Below are 25,160 nucleotides of genomic sequence, written 5' to 3'. Positions count from 1 at the left end.
AGGTAATAAGTTTCATTTGTGCACCATTCTTAAATGCTGCTAAACAGCTGCACACTTCACCTGAAAACTGAGGCGATTTCTGTAATTCACAATTTATATATAGTCTGCTTGTCAAGTCTGTAAAGTCTTGAGGGGAAACTCCTGAACAGAAGTTTTTAATAACTACAGCCACTTTCATTATGGATAAATCAGGGCTACAAATTGCAGATGTAGTTATTTAAAAAAAAAAAAATTTAAACAGAGATCACAGATTTTAGCAGAACGGTAACATACATCTTTAGTACATGTTTTCTGATTTCATACCTATCATTCATACCATACATAACATATCAAAATCACTACCCTTTGGAAACTGCAGACCCTCTTTCACTCATTCCATTACCAGGAAGAATTTTAATGCACTGTTCACATTGAATACCGGAGTTTTCGTTAATGATCATCATAACGAGTGATGGACTATCTCATGAAGAAGTCTTTGACAGTAATGAGGCCGACAAAGCTAGCATACAGAATCAATACAAACAATAAAATGAGAGCAAACGCGCTTTTGGTGGTTTTCCCCTTGCTTACAAAAGCAACCAGAAGCGCATCGAAGAAGCCACCTCAGCAGATTCGTTGCGAACGCTAGACACCGAGCCCGGTTTCTCGCGCTGGATGCCATTTTAGGTCCAGCTTGGGTTCGCCTCCCTGCCTAGCCGCGGGCTGGCTCGGAGCCACGGAAGACGTCTCCTCAAGCATCGGACACCGCTCGTCAGGAGAACCGCTTAAGCGGCACGATGATCGCCCGTCCTCTCCCCCGTCCCCACGGACGAGCACGCCGGTTTGACAACAAGTTCAGCTTTCGGAAGGCTCAGGGGCTCCAGCTGTCTGCGCCGCCGTCGTCTTCTCGGCGTTTCTGCAAAGCGCCCCGTAACCGCGCCGGCAAGCAGCTGCTCTCCTCCGAGCGCCAACACGGCGCGCGGCACCGTAGACTTTATTTAGACGTGGGGCTCAACAGCCGGAAGCTGCCTGCTCCTTCCAGGCTGCTCAGGAGACGCACGGGCTGCCCGTGTAGCTGCTTTGCGATCGCAGAAAGCAGAGAAACCCGTAAAGCGGCAGGAGCAGGGCACAGCCGCCGTCGAGCGAGGGCGGGCGCAAGCTTTTACAGGGCTGCTTCCCGGGGAAGCCGGCGAGGAAGGAACGCGCGCGCTCTGCCGCTCGCCGGGACACGCCGGCTGGGAAGCGGAGCCCGCACTGCGTCGCGCGCAACTGGAGGCAGAGCAGAGATACGGCCCAGAGTGTTTTTACAGCAGGGGAATTTTAAAGGCAGATTCAGAAAAAAGGAACTTGCAGCTGTTTCTTTGAATCACACAACACCTCTAAGGAAGCTATAAACAACAGAATTTTGGCACCCTTAAGTAAACAGCAAGGCTCACAGACTTCAATAGCACCCAAATTTCATCCCGATTCTTCACATAAAGCTAAGATTCTGTCAAACTCTAAGTGCCAAAAAGAGGAACACATTAAAAAGATGTACGGATACAGTCATCCAGCTCCAAAAGAGCTCAAGAACAGGTGATCTAGCCACTCACAGATTAGCCACATCCTCATTAAAACTAACTGATATTCCAACCAAACAGGTGCTAGCAGATGCTGCAGAGTTCAAGAAAATTTGCCTGCAGGAATGCTGTAAATCAGTTTTGGTTGTTAGATCAATAAGAGGCACCATTTCTGCAAATTTACCTGGTAGTTAAAAATAGATTATAAAACACCCATAGTGTTTTATAGCATTTAAAAGGGAAAGAATTAGTGATGGGAAAGAATCTAATGGGTTTGATCCAGTATATTAAAACGTGCCTTAGCTCCTCTCAAATGTGAGATATCCTAGCCTAACTCCAGCCTCTGACAGGATTACATTAAGTAATGATCAAAGAACAAGGAACTTGCCACTCAAGCAATCCTCAGCGACAGGCTCCTCTGAAGATCAATGTTGCTACAAGGCTCCAGGAAAAGTTTTACATGATGCAAGTATTAAGATACTGTCCTCAAAACTTAATTTTATAATAAATCTCTTAAACCTCATCATTCTCTTACAAGAGTTTAAAAAAAAAAAAAGTAACTTTGCATCTCTGAGGAAGGGAATTACTATTAAAAGTTCAGGATTTTTTTTTCTGTTCTACAATTTAAAAAAATTCAGAGAAGAGAAACTGTCAAAAATGTATGTAGATAATAAATTAGAAAAATCTTACTAAAAAAGTTACAAGAGATTTAAGCTTACAAGCTTGACTGTCATATCAGAATTTATATCAGACTTAAGCCCCATTTGTTTTTGCCCATTGCAAGATAAGTGTGAAACTTGTTAGCTCAGGTTATTTTTTAATTATGAAGATAAAATATCTGAACTGCTGACTTGCTCAACACTTGATCCAAGAATGACAGAGCAATTTAACTTTTATAAAGCACCAAAATCACCATTAAACATTTTTTCCTTAAAAGTGTCAGTATAAAAAATAGCCACCTGTTTCCAGACTGGCGTCAGTGTTGTAAGTACCTGTTACACGTTCACAACAGCTATTGTTATGAGGTCGTAAATCATAAAACTGCACAGTTTGGAGCATAGCTGAATAAGGATGACCACACCAAACCCACTTTCTTCTTTTGTAATTAAAAAATAAATTAATTAAATAAATAAATTAAAAAAAACACAGTTGCATCTCAGTTCTGGTAACGACCAGTTGGATGACTCTAGTTCCTCTCTGGATTCTTACCGACTTTAGAAAGAGTTCGGTGAGAGCACTATATTGCCAATCCTTCCTCAAAGCAAAATACTAGCTCTTGAAAGCCAGGCCAAGCACAGCGAATACCAACGGCACAAGCCTTTCTAACACGGCAAACTTGAGCGAGAGCTTTCACCAAGTGCTGGAGCCTCATGTTTCCCACAGTCGGGGCCCTCTGTAGTGTGCATGAAGATGCAGATACTATCAGGTGACAAAACGGAAGAGGCGACACAAGCCTGAAATGCACGGGGGCTACAGAGATACCATGTAGTTATGGCAGATGCTCCAAGCCGCCACCATGGCCTTCCCCGGGCACGTGACCCAGCATGTCAGAGACATCCCCCATCACTCTCTTGATGGGCAGCAGTGCTATCTTTTGTATTAAAAAAATAAAAATTAAAAAAAAATCTGAACTTTTTCACTAAAACACATCTGCCCCCCAGCATTTTGCTGGGCTTGCTATGCTGTAGAAGGAGAAAACCCACCACCAGCAGAAGCCTGACCACGCAGCTGTGCTGGGAACCCTTTCCAGGGCCAGCCAGGCCTCAGACTATTCACTTGCCTAATGAGAGCAAGTCTAACATACTTTGCATATGTATTGCGAGAACAAATGCATGTCATTCTGCACTTTGACGACATAAAACAGTAACATAAACCTGTTCAGTTTGAGCAAGGGGGAAGAAAGGGAATAACAATGTCAGCATATGTTCACTGTATTTTTCCACAAAAAAGCATTAATACTTATACTGCAGGAAACCAATGTTCCTACGGAACCACAAAAGATAGTACAGGAATTTAAACAATAACTCCTTCACCAGTCAAAGAAACCAACCAGATGGTGCGCTTTTAACATTACTGAATTAGCCTTCATTTGGGGCAGGGAACACCAACAATAATTTGAATGTCTGTTATTCTAAAGATACGAAAAGAGCCTTAATACTTAGTTTAAGTGACAGGCATAAGAGAAAGGAAGAGCTTCAAATATTGTAATAACTATTATTTGAAGTATCAGCACACAACTGTATTTCATGGCCAAGCAAGGGGATTATTACAGAATTTGCTCCAACAAGAACAAGCATGAAGCTCCATGCCAGAAGTAGATGCAAGCTCACATAACAACTTAACTGGTAACATTTTATAAAAATAAAGATTAGCCTTAATCATAAATATGAATCACACTGTATTCAATGTGCAGAAATTTACATTTAAGGAGTTAATGGAGATTGCACAGATAATTCCCCTTCAAAGCAAACACAAGAAAGCCTCTATTTAATCATGCAAGGAAGAAGTCTAAGCTGGGATAAAGGGACACTGTATTTTGATACCCACAAGACTTCAGTTTTCTTCACAAAGCAGAAAACTACCTGTGTCAGAGAGATTGTGTACTAGGAACTCAGATGATGTTTGCTGTGAACTCTACAGCGTCACAGCACCGGCACCCGCAGGACTCATTGCAGACCGGCTGCACTGCAGTGACCCGCTCCGAGCAAGGGCCTCACAAAAGGTCCATCAAGCCACAGTCAGCATCTGTCAGCAGCATTTAGCAACAGGCCGCAGAGCGAAATACAACACTGCATTTATTCATTAGCATTATACCAGGGAGGAAATCTGCTGGCGAGTTTGTAAACAGTTTTCCCACTCTGCCAGAAACGTTATTGCAAGATCTTGTCAAATAGGAGTTTCATTCAGAGTCCCCCCTCCTTATCCTGCCCGTGCTCAAAGGGGCTGAAATGAAGGGCTGCATTATAAAGCCTGAGTTTTTCAAAACCACTGGGAACCAGTGATCACATATAAGCAGACTAACATAGGTAAGAGTTAAACCTAGACACAGCAAACAAACCATGCCTCTGACAAAGTCATTATTTTACCAGATTACGATGGAATAGGGAAAAATGCATGCACCCATTTTTGTTTACTTGTCAAATAGGCAGTTGGTTATCTTGTTTTGATTTCTTAGTCATCTGTTGAGTTACAAATTACTTTTCACTACACAAAGTACTGCGAGTATGATGCTTTCCAATTAGGAGCTTACAGTCTACAAAGAAAGGATTGGTATTGCAATTCAGACAGCTGAGCGCCCAACAGCTTGCAGATTTTATATCAGAAATGTGGTTGTTTACTCCTTGCCACTCAGCATTCGCTCATCTAGGAAAACATCTAGCATTGTTAATAGGATGTTTTTTATATATTCCTGATATAAAAACAGATTTAGGAACACACTGTTGTTTTATGAAGTTTATACCACTTCCCATCAAATGCTGATCAAATCATATATACTCATAAACCTGAGCAAAGAGTCAGATTCGCAACAAGAAACTATACATGTAAAAATAGGCACACGCTCCCTGTGGTTGTTAACACGTAGAAATAAATTAACATGCAGAAAAATCCTAACAAGGACATAATCTGTTGACTAATCACAACAGGCAAGTGTAACCCCACTGACCCCTTGCATCAATAACCGACAATCTCCGAAATCATTAAAAAGTCATGTAACGTGCTAGTTCCCAGAATGAGGTTTCCAAAGACAAGCCGCACAGCTACCATCAGCCTCTGCTGTTCAAGGCTCTCCTCCCCTATCAGCTGGTCCAAAGACCCGAAGGCTACGAATTACTTTGAGCGTTTATTCAATGCTACAGAAACACCAAGGCGGGGGCGGAGAAGAGATAAGAGATTTTGTCATACAGAGATTGGAATTTAATTCCCAATGAAGCCTTATGCATGACTGCCCAAAGCTTGAGGATAGAGTATCTCATTTCTTCAGTAACGAATTCAGATTACACACTAATGATAAAACCAACACATGTGACAGTTCTTGAGATGAGATGGCAGAGGATGTTAAACTTCAAGAAGCATATTCACGTCCTGTTACAGCAACGAGAGCCTTTCTGCTTAGAAGACAAATGCCAATAACCTTTTACTGCCAGAAATGCTAATGTTGTGGGGAGTCTAAAATCACCTCCGGCGTTCCAACAATTAACAACATGCAAAAAATAACAGTTTATTCTGAAACAGAGGAAAGTTTTAAGCCTTTAACTAACTGCATGCTTCAGATATTTTGAAGTATACCAACTGGGAGAGGTTTTGTAGCTCTCGGGGAGACGAACAGGACAGAGGGGAAAATAAAGGGGAGAAATTAAATTTGGGTGGGTTTTTTGCTTTTCTGGGTCTGAAGGCTACTCAAGGTTTGCATATTTCAAAGTTAATATCATGTTTTAGCCTTTGATCTTCAAGGCAAATCATAATATCCGTAACAATTATTTTCATTGAAATAATTTGTCTAAAGCACATACGTATCCTGCTACTAACAGGAAGTTTACATGCAAAAAATAACTAACGGCAAAGAGAAACCTTCATAAAAGCACCGTGGCCTTAAAACCACAGCTATACATGCCTTCACGCAGTACAGAGCGTATAGTTTGTGATGTTATTTAAGAGTAGCAAATGAGTTGCCGTTACTCTTTTCAATGCTTCAATTAACATTCTGCTATTTTTAAGCAAGTAAACATGAGGTGAAGTATCAAGATAGTGTTAATACTGTACTGAACTGAATCTGTGATTGACTCCATTTCAACATAGCTTAAACTTACTAAGGGGAAAAAGACAAAACAAAAACAAACAAAACCCACTACATCTTACTAAGAGAATTTCAGTCAAAACTGCAACAAAAACACTAATCAAGAATGAAAATTTCTCTGACCAGCAAACATGGACGTTTCATCACTGCAGTGCTAAAAACCATAAGCCAAATACCTCTTTTTCGGCATAGCGCTTGATTCTTCACTACCACCAAAGGTGTTCAAATCCAAAGCACTGTTGCTCCCCAACAAGAAGAAAAATGTTTACAAATACAACAAACCGATTGTTTCATCCCATCGACTTTTCTGTTTTATACTCAAGGCAGCCAGCCGCGCAGACCCTGAGACACCACGGGCGCCTGCCGCCGGAGAGCGGACTCACCGGGAGGTAACTGTTGGAATCCACATGGTCGGTGATGGTCTGCCGTTCCCCCCGCTGGTTAATCTTCCTGAACCTTCGGCGAGACTGCCTGAGCGGAACCTCTCTTTGCAAGATATTTTCTTCATTGTCTTTGGAGTTCTCAACCTGAAACACATGTTCAGGTTCCTGGTTAAACATCCAGTTCTTCCATATCACTGAAAGCCGATGGAGTCTTAGTAAGCTCATGAGGAAGGAGCCAACATAAGTTCAGAACAGTTAAGCTTTTCTGGAAAAACAGAGTACAAAAGCTTCAGAAAACCAGTGCTGTGTCTCAAAGCCTTGCTATTACAATAAGCTGGAACCACAATTTCCTTCCAGGAAGCAGTTTAAAAAAAAAAAAAAAAAAAAGAAAAAAAAACCAAAACACGTACACGTAGGCTCTGAACAATGCCACTTACCAGCAGAAACTCCTCTGCACCCACACTTACTCTATAACAAGGGATGTACATGCTGCTCATTTCAAGCATATCTTCAACACGAAAATTACATTTGTTTGAATACTTACAACCTGGTAAAGCCTCTGAATTACGCTGTACTTTTTATTTGTGTAATTTTTTTTTTTTTTTAAACATAAGATATTCCTAGTACCCATCACAGCCAAACAACTTTAAATGTCCTAGCTATTTATAGATAACCCTCAGTCCTGCTTCACCTGTGCCATACTTATTTCCAATCACTTCCAACAGATTATAAAGAAATGACTGGAATTTGGTTCATGTGTTGATGTTCTATTTTATTCATGACTAACCATTAAAAGTGAGGTAAATTTATCTTGTTAGTAAAAGTCAACATGAAACACTTATCTGACGAGTTCCAATTCCTTTTTTCTATAAAAAGCAGTCCCATCCTTCCACATTTCCTTCTGATGTGTTGGAAAAATATATCCTAGCAGGAAACAGAGCAGACGTGCGTACAAACAGGCTGCAGCCAGGCAAGAAACTTCTCTGCAATATATTTACTCTACAGGAGTTTCTACTATCTTAAGTGATTTTTTTTTTTTAATTTCAGTTGAAAATCATAAACATAAGATTTGCACTGAAATAGGAAAAGAACCTCTGTTCTGTATTGTCTTATGCAGTCCTCATCTAAGATATTTGGGTAAGTTAGCTCAAAGCTCAAATTCAAAAGGTATAAAAGCATGAAAACCAGAAAGAATTAACAGATAGTAACAAGCATAACGGCAAATACCTAAACCATTCACAAAAGCAACAATCACTACTTTCTATATTGCTTTTTCCAAACAGATAAGGTCTATCTGAGGTCAGAGGAAGATGAGCTTTCTTTTTTTTTTTTTAATTCCATAGAGAAGAATATATACTGACAACACAGCTTAAAAATACACCAATTAAAAAAGAAAAGCTAACCTCACATCACAGCTTCATCAAAAGGAAAGCAGCAAAGCTGAGTTCCACTAGCAAGCAAGAACCACACTTCACTAGAATTTTACTATATATTTGCAAAGGCCTAGGACAACGAGCAGCAGAAACTATCTAGCAGCAGTGTTGCAGCAAGCATGATGGTATAAAGATGTAGGAAATGCAAGGCATGCGGATGGACAAAGCAACTTTAAAATAGGCCATTTACTATCATCATAAAAAGTAATCAGACTTTGGGCACTGAAGCCCTTCTTCAGCTAACATAAAATATGGATTAGTTAGCAATGTTGCTCTTGAATTATACAGAACGCTTCTTCTTTCAAGTAGTTAAGTTTGATTTCTTAGAGTTACTCAAACAACAAAAATCGTGGCAATTTCCCTTTTAATTTTCTGTATGTGCGCGCTACAGTAAGGAGAACTGCTTCAAAAAAAGGCATTACTTCTTTTTCTTTGGGTCCAATCTTACAGGATCATAGAAACTAAAACAAGTGCTGAGCTCCTCCAACAGAACAAACTAACCTGGAAACCAAAGGCTCTCTGAAACGGCAAGACATTTACTATTTCAATACTGAAGACCCTCGTATTCTTAAGGCTACAGTAAAACAAACACTTACTATAAGATGAAGCTATTTTCCTTCCATAATTCTAACTAAAAACTAAGTGAACATAAATATATTATTTATTAGCAGAAAGGCAAAACAACCAACTGCTAGTGGAAACTAAGAAACTGAGACCACCTGCTTCCTTCAGTTAATACCACTACTGTATAACTGACAAAAACAGAGAAAAAAAGAAAAAAGCAACACACACAGACACCCAGAAAAGGAAAGACCTTTATACTACATAATTTGAAACGTACTATTAAAACATATATAAGTGGCGTTATTTCCTGCTGAATCAATTCCAATACCAGCAAAAGCTGCAGATGTCTCAAAATCAGCATCTGTCCCGTGTTACATGAGCTTTCATTTGTAGGTTGCTAACAAATTTTTTCAAAATGTTTAATCAGCATTTTGAGTCCAGCCGACCATTAGATCATTTAAATTCAGGACTTGTACTAACAGTACAGGTAGTGACGTCGACAGTTCAGGCCTCCGTGGCATTTCTCGTTACTCAGCCACAGTTTTGGCTGGTTTTAACCAACAGGCAAATAGTGCTACGGTGTCGGCTCTGGCTGAATTTACTCTTGAACTTTTCACAAAAACATTTCTGCTTTTTCAGAGACTAAAGATCAGAGAAGCACCAGCGCCTCCACGGCGCCGAGCGCGTTCGCCGTGCTTCACCGGCCCTGGGTGCCGGGAGCGCGCCAGTGCCAGGAGCGCCAAAACCTACTCGGATGCTCTCAGTTTACAAGCTCCTGTAACACATCAGCTCGTACACACTCGCTGGACACCGCTGACTATTTATAGGCTCACTCTCTTGAAAATTCGGCTGGTAGAGATCATATTCAATCTCCTCAACGCCCTGGGCAGGATGGACGCTGCCACAGAGATATTAAGCATCTCCGTGCACGCCGAGAGCGGTGGCCCCAGGCTCTGGAGCCACGGGAGGCCTCTTCTGGGGTCCTAGGCGTGGGGAGCATCAGGCTGGAGAGCAAAAAACAGGCTGCCAGGTCAGATGGAAGAGGTAGGTGGAGAAGATTACAGGCAGATGAAAAAAAAGGAGGAAAAAAGAAGAAAGAAGGCAATAGTAAAGGAAAAAGGAGAAAAAAGAAGAAAAAAGCAGGAGTAGCGGAGAAAGGAGAAAAAGGGTAGGAGCATGGTAAGTGGACAACAGATATAGACAAGCACCAAGATAACGTACACAAGAATGGACAAGGGAGGTAAGGAGAGAAAAAGAGAACAAGTGGGCCTGGGAAAGCGGGCAAGCTGAAGAAACTGAGGAAAAGAGAAGTGGAAGGAAAACTAGGAGGCCCCAAGCTTTTACTGCAAAACAAAACGCTGAACTTTTGTAATTAAAGATTCTATCATATTCAGTATGCTCAGAGAGGTCAACCCTGAGTAAGATAACTTGAACTCTAGAAATTAAATTCCATTCAGGTATTGGAAATGCAATAGTCTATATATGATCTACAACTCAACTCCGCAATATTCTTAATGTTTCAGGGTTTTACGAGATAAAGTTTTAATGCTACGGGTCAGTAACTGCTTAAGAATTATTGACGGGAGAACATCTACTATTTTCAAAACACAAGAAAAAATATTTTGACCTCCAAAGTTCTACAGACGAATTGCTACCACAAGATTAGAACATGGATACTACAGACTAAAAACAATGCATGTGAGTAGCAAGAGATCCATCCTATAGAAAAACTAAATTTAGTATCTGGTAAAGTAAAAATGTAATTTGGCTTTTTGTACTTAGACAACATCCGAAAAGGTAGGGAAAGCAACAACATGCCTTATTTCTTATTCAGTAATGTGCAATCCTGCCTTCACCATGATACAGTGATCATATACATATGCAAAAATGAGTAAGAATTGATCACAAGCATACATCAAAATAGCACAGGTCACAGACAGCAAACAGTGCTGAAAGGCCTCACTTTTAACCTGGCGTGTTTTGATTGTTAAAAGGGAAGGATGCTACAATGCAGGTGCAATAGCAAGGAGCTGCGCTCGGCTCCCCAGGTCGCTCTCAGCCCTGGGCTCCTGGAGGACACACCTTTGCTCCTGTCCTGGTGAACTGCTGCCCCAATAGACTTCTCAGTATCTCAGTATGTAACAAAAGCCTGGAATAACATATTAACCGGCTAGTTTCTTATCAAGGGTGTTTTATTAATCTTGAATACTGGCATCCGCAGAAGCCTTCTGTACAAACAGCTTCAGCCACAACGCATGCTGCCATGTAAAAACGAGGAGGATCATATAGATTCGCCTCAATTTCACTCTATGCTCAATACTAGCAATGACATATTTTCATCTCCAAACATTATGCTGCTCTTCTGAAATCTTCTGCTTGAATCTATAAAAGAAAATAAAAGTGGCAAGGAAAAACAGAAGAGAGACTTCAATATATTGAAATACGCTGCAATTTTGGGCCATTTACTTAAATGATAAACAGGCCTATTAATTCAATATATTGTTCAGCCTCCAAAACATGAGCTACAATGTCTGTTCACATACTATCTGTTATCCTCATTAACTTAAGCTGACCACATTTTATGGCTTTCAAAATGGGTCAGTTCCCAGGGGATTCCCATTACGAAACTGATTTACATTCTAAAAGCAAAGAGAGAAAGAGAACGAAAAAAATCATATATATATATGCAGTGAAATCAGTGAACTATTGTGCGCTATGTTAAAGTGGCTAATTCTTTTGCTTGAAGATAAATATTCATCATACGTTACACCTCAATCAGTATGTTGCAAATTAAAAAGCTTATCTCCTGGGGGAAAAAAACAGAGAAATTAAAGAAATTAAAAGAAATTAATACAAATTAATCAGGGAAATGAAACTCATACACTTGGAGTCAGAGCAAGTTATTAGCAATACACGTGCCACCAGACTAATGCCCTTTTCTCTCCCTGTTTGAAGCCCTACAAAGAAAAATGACAGTAATTAGCTGCTTTAGCCACGTTTACCTGTAAAATATGAATTTAAAAATAATGAAGAAACAACAGTTTTGAGTTTCCTGGAGAAAAATACACTGAAAATCCAGAAAAGAATTTAAGATATTCTCAAGTGTCTCCATACTATGAGTGGAATTTAATTACAGGAAATTCAAGAAAGAGGTTTGAAGCACAGAAGACAGTTCGTCAGGTTGCGTATTTGTCTCCAGCAACAACTACTACACTTAAAAGTGTTTCATTCAAATGACACACAAGTTGATGGAAAGTTTTTGGGTTTTTTTTCCATTGTGTTAGGGCTTAACTCATGACTTCTGAAATCTTGACACTGACAACACTGGCTTCTCCTTCTGACTGTGACAGTGCATTCCCCTCGGAAAAACCTCAGTGTTTTAGCTGCTGAAGTTACACACTCACACACACCCCTCTAGGTTCTTCATAACATACTTTGACAAGGTCCTAGCACATTCTACAGAGAAGCTACTCCTACATGTATCCTTATATATTTTTTACAATAATGGCAATAAGGCCTAACAAGAATTTTGGTATCTCCTAAGAATTTTACAATATTACATAAATTCTGCCCATGGAATATACTTCATGTAGACTTGCAAAACAACTTGTAGCTAGTGAGTCATCGGCTAGCACTGTAAGGAAATTCCCATACTTTCCATGCGCGCTCCAGACAGTTCCCACTTCAAACAGCAGCAGCAGCACAGCTCTATTACGTTTTCGTAGGAAACAACATACCAGGTCCATTAACGATTATAATACTAGTTGTATAAATATTATTTAAGAGTTGTGTAGCTAGCTTGTAAGTGAAATTAGTCTAGCTGTTACTTGTTGAGAAACAACAAGCCAAATTTTCCTTTCAGTTACTCCAACTTTAAAGGATTACAAACAGAGATACAAAAGCTACGTGTGATCAGGTAAATTAATGTTTGTCATTATGTGAGATGAGGTCCCAGGAGCATCGGAAGCTCAGCTCACCTTCGGCAGTGGACATTCACACACACACACCATACCGAGTGCCAGGGAGCAGCAGTTATCAGGCAAAAAGGTGCAGAAGCAGTAACAGCTAGGAGCGCCCGGGGCGTTCGCATACTCGCACAGCTGCACATACCAGTGCCAGAGCAGTCCTGCGGCATCCCTCAAGGCACAGATATCTCCCCCAACACTAATTTTGTGGAAGAGACTGGATAATTAGGAAACACAAATGAACTATAACACTTCAGAAGACTGGGACAGGCTTCTCGCGCTCCTCCTTGCAGCCTGCCAGGTTCCTCTTTTCTCGTTGTCCGTACTAACGCGGTAGCAGGCAGCTACGTGAGCTGCTATCCTGAAAGTCGCTCATGTATCTAAAGATCTTTTCATCTATTTTTGGCTGCAGCATTTAATACTGACAAAAGTAGAAAGCTAACTTGATCTAGAAACTGGTACTGGATGCTGCCTGAAAATATAATAGTTCTCATGACTGAAATCACTGTCGCGGCCCAAATTAAATCTTATTTTCATTTTATAAAAATCTGCCTTTTCACAATTGCATCCATTTCACGATGTAATACCTGAATTGGACTGTGAGCTCTCTATGCAAAGTTCACTTCCACTAGCATTATGCAACACCTAACATACATTTGATTGGTGTAAACTAACCAGTCGCCCATTCAACAAGATTCTGACAGAAATGTGATACTTCCACATTTTGTAAACTGAGAAAAGGGGAAGTATTTATAAAGTAATTCCATAAAATCTAATTTAAATTTAACAATCACCCCAATGTATGGGACAGCGTTCTTGTAATCCGGCGCTCGCAGGAGCAAAAGCTTCGCAACCCGCGCAAATGAGCTGCGCCCCTCAGCAGACTCCTTCCTCTAGGTACGTTCGGTTCAACGCCAGCTGGAGATTTCGGTGCGCGTGACCCTGAAGGGACTTTGACCAGAAGGCTAGTAGCACTCTTTCATGTCTCTGGACAGAAGCTTTCACTAGGTTTTCAGGTCTTTAAAGCCTGCTTCTCTATTTGACTAGCTTCATGACAGCCACTTCAGAATATTAGTTTCCTCCATGTCACTACAAATAACTGAAATCAGGAGAGATCCCCACTTTTTTAAAGTGAAATATAATGGAAAGACCTAGAAAACTCCTTACTTCAGCTCTCGGGGAAAAAGATTATACCTGAAATATCTGGACTAATGCAGAGCAAGGAAAAGAAAATATCAAATCAAGTGAAACATGATTGTGAGGCTGGTTTTTGTTTCTCTGTCTAAAATCCAGGCCTTGCAGACAAAGCCCTTCCAATAGGTCACCACCCTTGTTGTCAGGTTTGATGAAAATTACAGCTCCAATCAAATCACTCTTAACCCCATAACTGTATTACAAAATGCTTGAATAAGAGCTGCACACACAAGATTGACAGCCAAAAAGCTGCTTACCATAGCTAGGCAGGAAGCCCAAGGAAAGCTTCATGCCATGAAAGAAAAATGGTGGGCAGGAAAAACAGAAGTGTTCCAGGAACCTGCAAACAGGAAAGACGCCAAGCACTCTGCAAAGGCTTAAAAACAAGTCTGTTGCACTGAAATCAATAGTTGCACCATTCTCAGTGAAGCCAAAGTGTTTCAAAATGCAGTGAACTGTTTGAAAAGAAATCCTAGGTAACTGTCATAAACATTTCAGCTGTTTGTTCATCACCTCTGACTGCATCTATATTAGCGGTTTAGTTTGGAGTGTGCATTTGAAGCAAATCTCTTGATTTTCTCGACCTGCAATGCTATGATTCACACTGCAGAGCAGTCTCCGAGAGTACAAACTGGATTCCCCTTTGGACAAAATCAAGCTGGAAGATACACTTCAGAAGCACAGTTACCATGCTCCCAGACATTAACAGGTTTTCAATACACAGGGCTAGACTAGACTAGTCTAAGGCAAAATGTCCTGAAACAAAAGGGACATGGACAGGGGATCCTCAGTACCAACAGTTTCACTCTCTGAATCTGCCCCTATTAGGCAGCACTGCTTGTTAAAGGCCATGTCTGCATTAGCAGAGAGTACTCAAGTCCCATAGCTGTCTACTTCACAGGAGCTAGCATCAACTACAATATAGTCTCAAAGCTCTCAAGCAGGCGCTGAAGGCAGCAGCTAGGTCTATTTCTACTTAAATACGTAACTGTCAAAAATCAGCTCATGACAACACAGGTAAGAGACCTCCCCGATAGGCAAGTAAGTGGTCCCTCATGGTATGATAGCTATTGCAGCATGCTGCCCAAATCCATTTGCTACGCCTAGTTTAAAATGGGGTGAACAGCCGGGGTGGACTAACAAAACGCTACAGAATATGATATGCCTAAGGTACAACTTTGATTTTATGGTATTAGCTTCACAACATGGCAGACTGTAGCTTAAAACTATCTGCTGCAGCAAAGAATATTACTGATGCTATCAAAGCCAATGAGCAGAATCAGACTGACACTGCACAGAAAGGCAGGCGCGCAGGACTGCAAATGTACCGAACACCCGACATCTGTGATGTCCACTGCTGTCAGCGTACTGGGAGAACCGAATTAATTTCTCACAGAAGCGGAATACTCACATACTCAATGAGTAAGAGACACCATCAAACATTAGTTTTAATAATACCATATCTAGATATAAGGAAGCTAAATCAATAGCAGTTTGGACATCTAAGCCTACTTCACAGACATGCTGCTTCTCAGTACAATGAACATTTTTGTTCCAGCTCTGTCAGCAGCAGCATATAAGGTCCAAGTTGATAGAGACCTTCCCGAGTCACAAGTATGACCAGTCGCACACAAGACAACATAGGCATGCACTATGGAAAAAGCAATTCTAGTATTCCAGCTGCTGATAGTATATGTACATTGATCTAGGGAGAACCGAATTATAATCTGTAAGCACAGATGAACTTGGCAATATTAACAAGTATTCTAAAGCATTTCCCAAAGAAGTTTCCCATAGAATTTCCTTTAAAGTAGAAGGAAACTTCTCTCACCTAAAAGCCTTCACGCTAGGTGGAACTGCAAAAGCTAAGAGTGCCCTTCCCACCAGACCCAGCCCTGCCGGCACAGCTAGCAGAAAACAGTGACACGGGGTGCGTGCGCGTGTGTAAGTATTCGAGGTGGCACACTACTGTTGCCTGACTCAGGAATACTTCAGTCAGCCGTAGCTGGTACGCTTCTGAAACTCGAGAAGTAAACATAATTTTAGAAAGAATGACACAATCGTCCTCATCATCATTACCCACCTAGATTAAATTTACATAACTATTGCTGTTACGAAAGTAGGTCTCAGTATAATTGAAGTCAAGGCAGTTTTGCTGCAGTTTTTATAAAATACTTCACAATAAGCTTTCTGCTACAAGACACACAGAATCTGCTGGAACCTGTGATAGATTTAAATACATTTGAAAAATCTGTCTTACCACAATCATTTCTGAAGGCTCCAGTATGATACATTCGCATCCCCGTTTTCCTCCAGACTGCTTTCCAAAACTAGAGTGGGATAGAAGAAAAAACACACAAAGAGAATGAGACAAACAGTCTAATTTTACCTTTTCAGTAATACAAATAATTGACAACAGTGCATATTACAATATCTACACCTTCTCTCCAAAAAAAAGAGAGAAACTAATAAAAGCTATTGTATTAAAAATTCTAACAATATAGTACCATTATGATTTTTAATTTACTCTGCACCTCTTATCACAGCCTGTTATAGAAAGCCTAAAAATAAAGGATATTCTTCTGCAAAATCATTATTTGCAGATATTCAAAAACATTCACAATGGATTTCACTGTTGACAAGAACACATTAATAAGTGTTAATTAGGCATTATACAGGCTTTGTAAAAACAAATAGACAGAAATTTCAAGAACTCGAAACTACTACTTTGTACACAGCGTTTTTATCAGAGGTCCCTTAACTCCACATCCACCCTTCATTCTCCCAGCAAACTCTTCTCTAAAATTTAGCCTTAAACTTGTGACTTCTGTCTATATGTTGGTTCTTGTACTGTCACTATGACCATATCATCACGATGAGTTCTGTTTAAAAATATGAAAAAAAAAAAATCCTCTACAGAATATATTACAAAGAGCAACAAAATGAGAGGGAGAGAGGCTAAAGTCAATCAGATGTGCTTCAGCTGATTCACTTCAAAAAGTTACTACCTTCAGGACACCTAAAAACACCTAAAAGAACTTGCACTAAGCAATTGATTGCCAAGTCTTCTTTCATGCTTTTTCCGTACAGCATGTGATCCAGGCATCACAGTCTTCAGTATTTAGAATAGACTTAAAAACTAAAAACTTTGCTTGCTGTAGATATTTAATCAAACTTATTTTTAGCGGGTCTTAAATTTGACAATTATTCTACAGTTTCTCACTCTGAAGCCCAGAAAAGTCAGTACTGTAAACCTGATTGCATTTTTAATTTTATAATTTTATTATGTGTGCCTGTCACTTAATATCCATCTATTACATCTGCACCATTAATTTGCAGACACTCAGTCACTGGCTTGCAACTCTCACAGGAAAAATGCCTTCCACATATCAAAGGCGGCTTTGTTTTTCCTTGATTTATGTATGCCTCATTTGTAAGAAACCTTGTTTTCCTCCAGATTCACTGTTATTTGTATTTAAAAATGCTTAAGCAAACACATCATATGAGAAAGGAATGCAAGTTAAACCAGCATCATATCATACATCAGCCACCAATGGGCGTTCAGGCCATGGGATCAGACTAGAGCTACTGAAGAGTAAAATCCCAGAACTACACGTAATGTGGTTATTAGTATCAACTGTTTCACCTTGTACACATGCTCCTTTTCCACTGCATGACTCGCTAATACAGATACAACCATTCAAGACTAGAACCGGGACCTTAACATCTTAAACCTGCAAGCAGTTACATAAAGGCTTGACTTAACTGAGACAACTTCATTGACCAGAATTACTCTCTGGATAGAGCCTTTGATATTTGAGAACACTGCAGCTTTCAAACTCATGCCCACTCCCCAAAGTGCTGGCATTCTAACATAACCTTAAATTTCACAAGAAAAGCTTTACAACTTTTATAATAAGGCACAGGAACTGTTACAGCAAACCTTGCTTTTATAGAGTAAGCTGCCTTCAAAATCCTCCAAAATAACATAACATATTTTGGACATCATAATTTCTTCAAAATGGAGTGTACACAAACATTTACAGTTTTCTATACACAAATATTCAAAAATGCTTAATTTTTAGCTGTTAAATTTCTTAGGTATTTGGTCCTGAAACACATCTGGAATTTCAAGAATTACGAGTTTAAGGAATGGCAACCATATTAACACTGAAATTTGTTAATACCAGTGAGTTGAAGTTTTTCATTATTGACTATTTCTCATATGCAATTCTCAAAACATAATAGATACTTCAAAGATTGGAGGAAAAAAAAGGGGGGGGGGAGGGGGAAAGAAAACCACACACACAGAGCTTGTCCTGAGGAACTCTGAGCCTATAAACACAGATGGAGATTAAGACTGAAGACCATGTTAATTGCTTGAACACTATGTAGCCGGCAAAATCTACGATATTCTGTTACATCTTGAAAGAGTATTTTCAGCTATTTGGTGCATCAAATCCTCCAATGAAGACATGTCAGGCACTTTAAAAATTTCTTCTCTGTTGTCCAGGAACTACAAAATCATAAAATTATATTGGCTGTGTAAATTGGCATCAATATTGCCAAGAGCTTATCAACAATCACGGAAAACTACCTGCAGTGGTACCCTGCACTGGATTAGGTGCAGGACTGGGGTAGGACACTGATATACCAGTGCATCAGCGTAACAAACTAAGGGCTTGTAATTTTCTGCAACTATTTTGTTTTTACGAATATACTTTTGCCTCTCAAAATGCCTGTTTGCCTGTCAAACCACTTTCAAAAAAATCACAAAGATGAGGACGAACTGTACTTTTCGCCGTTGCAGAGAACGCAGTGACCCTATATGTTCAATCATCTCAGCCAGTAACCTGGACGGATTTCTCAAATGCAAAAGCATTTCCCGCAGAAGTGCACACTCTGCCCTGCAAGATACAAGCTGCATATGAAACGCAAGTGTTCTTTTAGTTATTTAAGAACCTAACAACAAAGTGGTTTTTTTCCACAAGTCAGAGCTCAACCTTCGTCTGAAAAGCATTTCATTTTTATTCTCCTCAAAGAGTGCCTCTTACACAAAAGAGCCGTTCCCGTGCACATCCAGGACATCTACTGCAACGCAGCCGTTCTCGGATCCAGGGTAAGACCCAGACCCCCCACCACCTTTTCAAGTTAGCACCAAATATCCTATACAAGCATATTATGAATGTCTTGGAACAGCCACTTGTATTATTAAACACCAACTTAAACAGTCTAAAATAAAGCAATTTAAGCTTAATATCCTTGCCATTAGCCAGGGAATAACAAAGTGGGGTGGGGGAACCCTGCTTCTGGGCATCCGCATGGAGGTCTTAATTTTTCCAGATTTTTCTCAGCTCTACAATCACCTGAGAAACTGGGTTGCTGCGAAATCTCTAACCTGACCTTCTGCGAGCACCCAGAACGAGAGGCTGCGTTCTGCTAGGTTGGAAGCCTTGCAGGGATATGAAGCACTGGAAGATTAGCGTTTCCCACTGCATTTCCAACCACTGCAGAGCCCCACACGCACTGTTTGCAAAACACTGCAACTAGATGGGGAAAGTTGCATGACTAAATCAAAAATTTCAGAGTCAAACCTCCTCTCTTGTATCCCTTCCAAAGGAAAAAATGGAGTGACAAATAAGGATCTAAATACTTCACTTTTAATGGATAATTCAACAGATGAGCTAGGGTTAAAGGTCAAAGTGGTTTTTCTTCATACGCGTGTTATTTTTGAAAGCTAGCAAATGCAGGTGGCAGGTTTTTCAAGATACTATACACTATAAGTCCTGAGCATTTCAGAGTAATTTAATTATAAAATATCAGAATGCTTAACTCCATCAGAAAAGTGTTCAAGGGAATCCCAAAACCACAAGATTTAAGGCTGAATGTAAAACACCAATTCCATTTAATGCTGAGTCATCAAAACAATTTTTGCATTAGTTCTCAAAAACAGTAAAATTTAGCAAGTTTCTCTTAAGCTTGCTGAAAGTTTTAATTGGGGCTGAAGCTGGAGGCTGCATACATGCTACATTATTTGCAGCCTGCAGACTCAAGATATCTATCATAATTACTTTTTCCGCTGAAAAAGATGCTACTTTGAGGTAGTCTGCATCTTACCTACCATTTTCTGTGAAGCTGTGCAACTTTATTCTAGGCCATGCGACTTAGCCTTAATAAAATTACACTTTAGATGTAGACAAAGTGCACAATACCTTTGGCTTCCAATTTCACATCTCATGCTTTTTCCATTTAGTTAATAAAAACCTACTTCTGTGGCCCGAACAGTATCCCCTGCGTTCTATAAGAGCGCCAAAGGACAGCTCTTACATGAAACTACAAACAGACAAAAGGAAATTGCTAAGGGAGGGCTGTGGACAAGACTATTTGATCATGTAGTTGTGACAGGTCTATCTAAACACAGGCTTCTTTCCTCACTACTTACTCTTTTGGCTTTCTTGGAACATTATTCCATGTCCAAAAAGATGCACCGCGTGCTGCTCTTAGTTTGTAATACCTTCCTAGTTTTTAAAAATCAACAGTAGTACTTCTGGTAAGAAGCCCTGAACTTCAGCAAACCAGGCCATGCACTCTGCCACTGGTACCCTGCCTTTTCTCAGCCACGTTCCTCGATTCTCACTGCATATTTCCTTCATAGTATTAGCATTGCCTGAAGAATTTCAATATAAGCAACCACATATATGAATGAATTAATTTTACAAAATACATTCATTAGTAGCATTATCAACTTGTATTTTAGTTTTATTTTACTCACTGGATATCAGGCAATGCTAAATTTACAGCAACCACTTACAGAAGTTTTCAGAGAAACAGCAGCTCATCCATCCAGAACTACAGATGCATTGAATTATCATCTCTTCTTATCTAATGGTGAGTAGAAAACCTATCTAGTCTTGACGAGCACAGGGACATAAGCCTTAAGCTGTCTTTTTGAAAGCAGAAAAATAATTCTAGGACAGTTAGTTGCAAAGAGCTTTCAAGTGTAAATGAACACACATTGATGTAGTTTCTTTCCCAAAACCTTTGCAACAGTCAAAAACTTAAGAGATTTAAGTTACAACTGTTTAATGAGCATCACAATTCTGAACCTTAGCGGCAACTGCAGGTCTGTCAAAAATTCAGTGTATGCCAACAGTGGACAAAGCATGCATATTGATCTAAACATGCATATTTATCTAAACCTTGGAGCCCGATGGAGAAAATGAATATATTCCACACTACAGCTATCAGGGGGCTCTCACACAGCAGAGACTGCGATCAGGATGTGAAGGAAAAGAAAGTGCAAACTAAGCAACTCTGGGAGAAAGCTTGGATACAGCAGGTACAATCTAGGCAGAAAGCAGCATTTAAGAAAGTTAAATTGGAAGAGAAGATCAGTGGCAGGAAATGTCGGTATAGCTTTCATTCTCAGAGGCTGGGAACGGAATAGCTCTGAGCTTCCCACTTCCTTTTTCACTGAACTGCACAAATTCAGGAGCGTTTTCAGAAAAAAAAGTAATACTGAAGTAGAACTGAATATATCATCTAAAACCAGATCAAGATATAAATATATTTGAAAACACTAAATTAAATACATGAAAATTTTAAGATTTCTAAAATACAGGAAATTTAAATTGTGCAAATTGCAAGTCTCTAATCTTGTATTCTTATTTACCAACACTGATAGTCCTGTGAATGTACAGGATTTTCTGCGCTTCCCGTTGTCACACAGAATAGACTGAAACACTATCAACAGTCACAGTGAATTACACAATATATTAAAAGATTGTTATCCACAAATATTAATATAAAATAAGCTAAAGTAATTTCAACCCAAGCCACTGTTTAAAATGCAAAATGGAGTTGTTCTTATTATGACAATTGTCTTGAACCAAGAATTTCAGTCTTCTAATTTTACCCGAGAAGACAGAAAAGCATGGCCAGTCAAGCCACCGACATTTTTATAACCCACACGGAAGACACCACAACACAGATCAGACCGTCAGTCCAGGCACTCGCATCACCTGACTCCGCAGCAATGCTAAATGCTTCACGAGGCAGATCAGAGTTTCTCAGACACCATCAGTGTCACCACGCCTCGTTTCAGGAGGTCACAGCACAGTAAGTCAGACCTCTCCAGAGCTATCTACTCACTGCTTGTGGCCCTATTAACTGCCAGTCCTATCCATTTCTCCATGTCATTAAAAATCACTGTCCGTTTTATCTTCCTTTTTTTCCTGCCAGACATCCTTGAACAATCGTGTTTCCAAAACAACCCCTTTTTTAGTTAACAAGTTTCTGGCCAAAAAAAAAAAAAAAACCACAACACTTTTAGCCAACAAATGCACTCACTCCTGAGTGGGAGAGTAATTCCAGTTTTCTCCACTTGCAAGATTTTGGAAGGGCTGTTCGTGAATTTCTTGGAGGGGATAGGAAAAGGGAAGCGTTTGTTTTCAATAAAACAACATCTTGAATGTTTCAAGACTTTGTATTTTTCCCGTCAAGGTTCAATTCTCACATCTGCAGGAGGCTGTCAGCCACATAATTGGCTTCAGAAGTTTCTCCAGGCCCTTGATATATTTCCTAGGGCTAATCTTGCTGTGAGTAATCTCCTTCAAATATCCTGTTCACATGAATTATCTTGATTAACAAGCAAGGTTAACACAAAAAAACCTCTAACTTCCTGAAATGGTTTTCTTTACACAAAACCGTCCATTCCTGTTCTTTTGTTATGGTCATCACTTTCACATTAGAAGTATATTCTTTTCCTACTATACCAAATCTATTGGTAAATCCAGACAATAGGCTAATCAAGGTTGTATCATCATTGTACCAGATATTACTTACTCATCTGCTGCTTACCTTAAAAATTTTCCAGGGTTTTCCTCACCAGTGTCAAAATATTGACTAGATAAGACTCAACATTATCCTACCTGAATGCAAGTCTTGCTCCTTCAATTTTTAAGCCAATTTCTGAATTGCAGCTTGCTTACTACTTCATTTAAGTTCAACAGAAAACCCTTCTCAAGCATAAGCAGTCATAACTTATGCCCCAACTCATTCAAATACCTGTAAGGAAGGTGAGGAAAAAGCAATGACCACCCACATTCTTATGCTTCAGTGGGACTGCACCTCTGTCAGGTTGGAATCTATAGAACGTTTTACTTTAAAATACACACACACACACACACACCCCCCAGTACAAAAGGAAGGTTTTCCCGAGCTCTGATTCTGAAACTGCTGTATGTTGGGTAATGGATGAAACAAGGCATACAAGAGAGGGAGAGCTTAAGCAATGTCTTAACAAGGTCAAGTTTACAGTTGTCTAAAGTCTCGTATCTGTCAAGGTAACTGCTAGGGCAGGTAAGAAAAGGACAGATATTGTGAGAAGGTACCAGGAAACAGCCAATAACCCATCACCTCTTAGTCTTACTTATAGAAACTGAAAGCATCTCACTAATAACCAGCTGTAACAGCAGTTTCCCATATAATTATTAAACAATAGTTGCTAGGCAGTTAGTTGACAATACAATCCTGAATTTTGAAAGAATCTTTAGAATTAAAGCCAAATAGATAAAAACGACAATTTCGCAAGAAAAGGAGACTTAAATCCCCTATTGTGCAGGAAAACAGCTTCCACTTTAACCAAAAAACACTAATACCTTGTTTCTTTCAGCATACACATACACAAATATATATAAACAGTTTAATGAAGTATACGCAAGGATTGAGTTTCAAGCTGGAATCCACTTGCTAACTATTAGCTGTCTTAGAAAATGTCTCTGTTTACCCAGTTCTTCCAGAATGAGTTACTTCAAATTTGGCTCTTGACCATTTCAAAGCACTAGGCTATCTCCAGATCAAAGCCTGAATTCGCACCCTTGGTACTTACAATCTTCCTCACATTAAAGATTCTAGTTTGGTTCTCATCCACTTTCTTCCTGGGATGACTCAAGACCATCATCAGCCTCCTACATCATTTTTGTGCAGATGACACCCATCACTAACCTCTCTCACCTTTGCTTGTGTGTTGACGCACTTATACCACACATTCAACAAATCACATAACTAAGCTTTGACTGATGCCAGCGTCCGGACAGAAAGCAAGCTAGCAAGCCTACCCCAACTGCAGCTGGCTGAAGGAACGTCCCTGCTCCCCTTGGCAATCTTGGAATAGTTTCAAGTATGACTTTAATTCCCTACATCTATCCTCCCCTTTTCTCTATGGAAACAAAAAAAAGCACAGATACATCAGTACTCTGAACACAGTAGTCTTTCATAAAGTTTATTACACTAATAATGAACAAGTAAAACATCACGTGTTCATTAGGCGCACAGAGCATGGCATCAAGCTCTATCACTCAAAGATGAATTCTTTGAATGGAGTGTCCTTCACAGCCTATTTTAAACTCATACAATTTTCTTCCATTACAGTAACTCATATTGCTTAAAGGGATCAAGTGTTATTTTCTAAATCATGAAAGCATAGAGAAATATCAAAAAGCAATAAGAGGTTTTGTAATAAATAAATAAATAATTATAATAACTTTTAAAAAGCAATCATTTCAGGCAATTATTTTCATTATGTTATCAACTTTGAATAGAAACTTTTCAAGAAAGGCTATAAATGTTGTATTTCAAAGATGATTTACACCTAATGTTATACTGTAGGTCATTTCCACTGTTACTGCTTAAATAAAAGAAAAAAAAAAAACATAAAATCATGTTTTTGTGTAAAATTCTGTCAAAACAATAGTTCTGTAATATCTAAGGCAACAAGAATGAAGGCAATGCTATGTTTTCCTACAGATGCTGATTTAAACCTCCTTTGACAATGACTCATACAATCAGAAACTTGGTTGGGGATAAGGAATAATGCAGAACATTAAGTACTACTTTAAATGTAATTAAAATGCTCCTAATTACAATTATGAAAGAATACTACTGCATTATCCAAGGCACCATTTCATGCAAAAATAGCCTGTAAAGGACTGGTGACTGTGCAGCTCCCTCAACTGAAGAAGCATGACATGAAGTATTCAGACCAGGAAAAGTAACCTAAGTGTATCACATGACTATGGGACACTAAAATAGCGTTTTATTTTAAATTACAAATTGACGTTCAACAATACAAGAACATAACTGGAACAAAGTGGAAAGCTGGCTGTGTTCTTCCACCCCCTGCTCACTTGTCCGAGCGGCACCTCTCCCTCTGCACACGCGAGCACGATGCAAGAGTCCTGGGGGCAGCGAATGCGAGGGGGAGAAGCACAGGAGGTCCAAGTCAGAAG

General features: G+C 39.6%; 1 protein-coding gene across 4 annotated transcripts in view; it reads right to left on the bottom strand.

Moving 5' to 3' along the window:
* The window catches only part of RAPGEF6 (Rap guanine nucleotide exchange factor 6), a 141,144-nt gene that overhangs the window by 82,396 nt on the left and 33,588 nt on the right, over window positions 1-25,160 (bottom strand). For 3 of the 4 annotated variants that reach the window (XM_026063114.1, XM_026063117.1, XM_026063115.1), the window contains exons 5-6: window positions 16,133-16,202; window positions 6,717-6,860 (exon numbers count right to left, since the gene is read on the bottom strand). In XM_026063114.1, coding sequence (XP_025918899.1) covers window positions 6,717-6,860; window positions 16,133-16,202 — 214 coding nt within the window. The remainder of the gene's footprint in view (window positions 1-6,716; window positions 6,861-16,132; window positions 16,203-25,160) is intronic. The other variant, XM_026063116.1, reaches the window with a different exon arrangement.

This window comes from Apteryx rowi, unplaced genomic scaffold (genome assembly GCF_003343035.1).
Source record: "Apteryx rowi isolate R43461 unplaced genomic scaffold, aptRow1 scaffold_2, whole genome shotgun sequence".
Lineage (NCBI taxonomy): Eukaryota > Metazoa > Chordata > Aves > Apterygiformes > Apterygidae > Apteryx > Apteryx rowi.
This window is presented reverse-complemented; position numbering and strand designations above follow the sequence as displayed.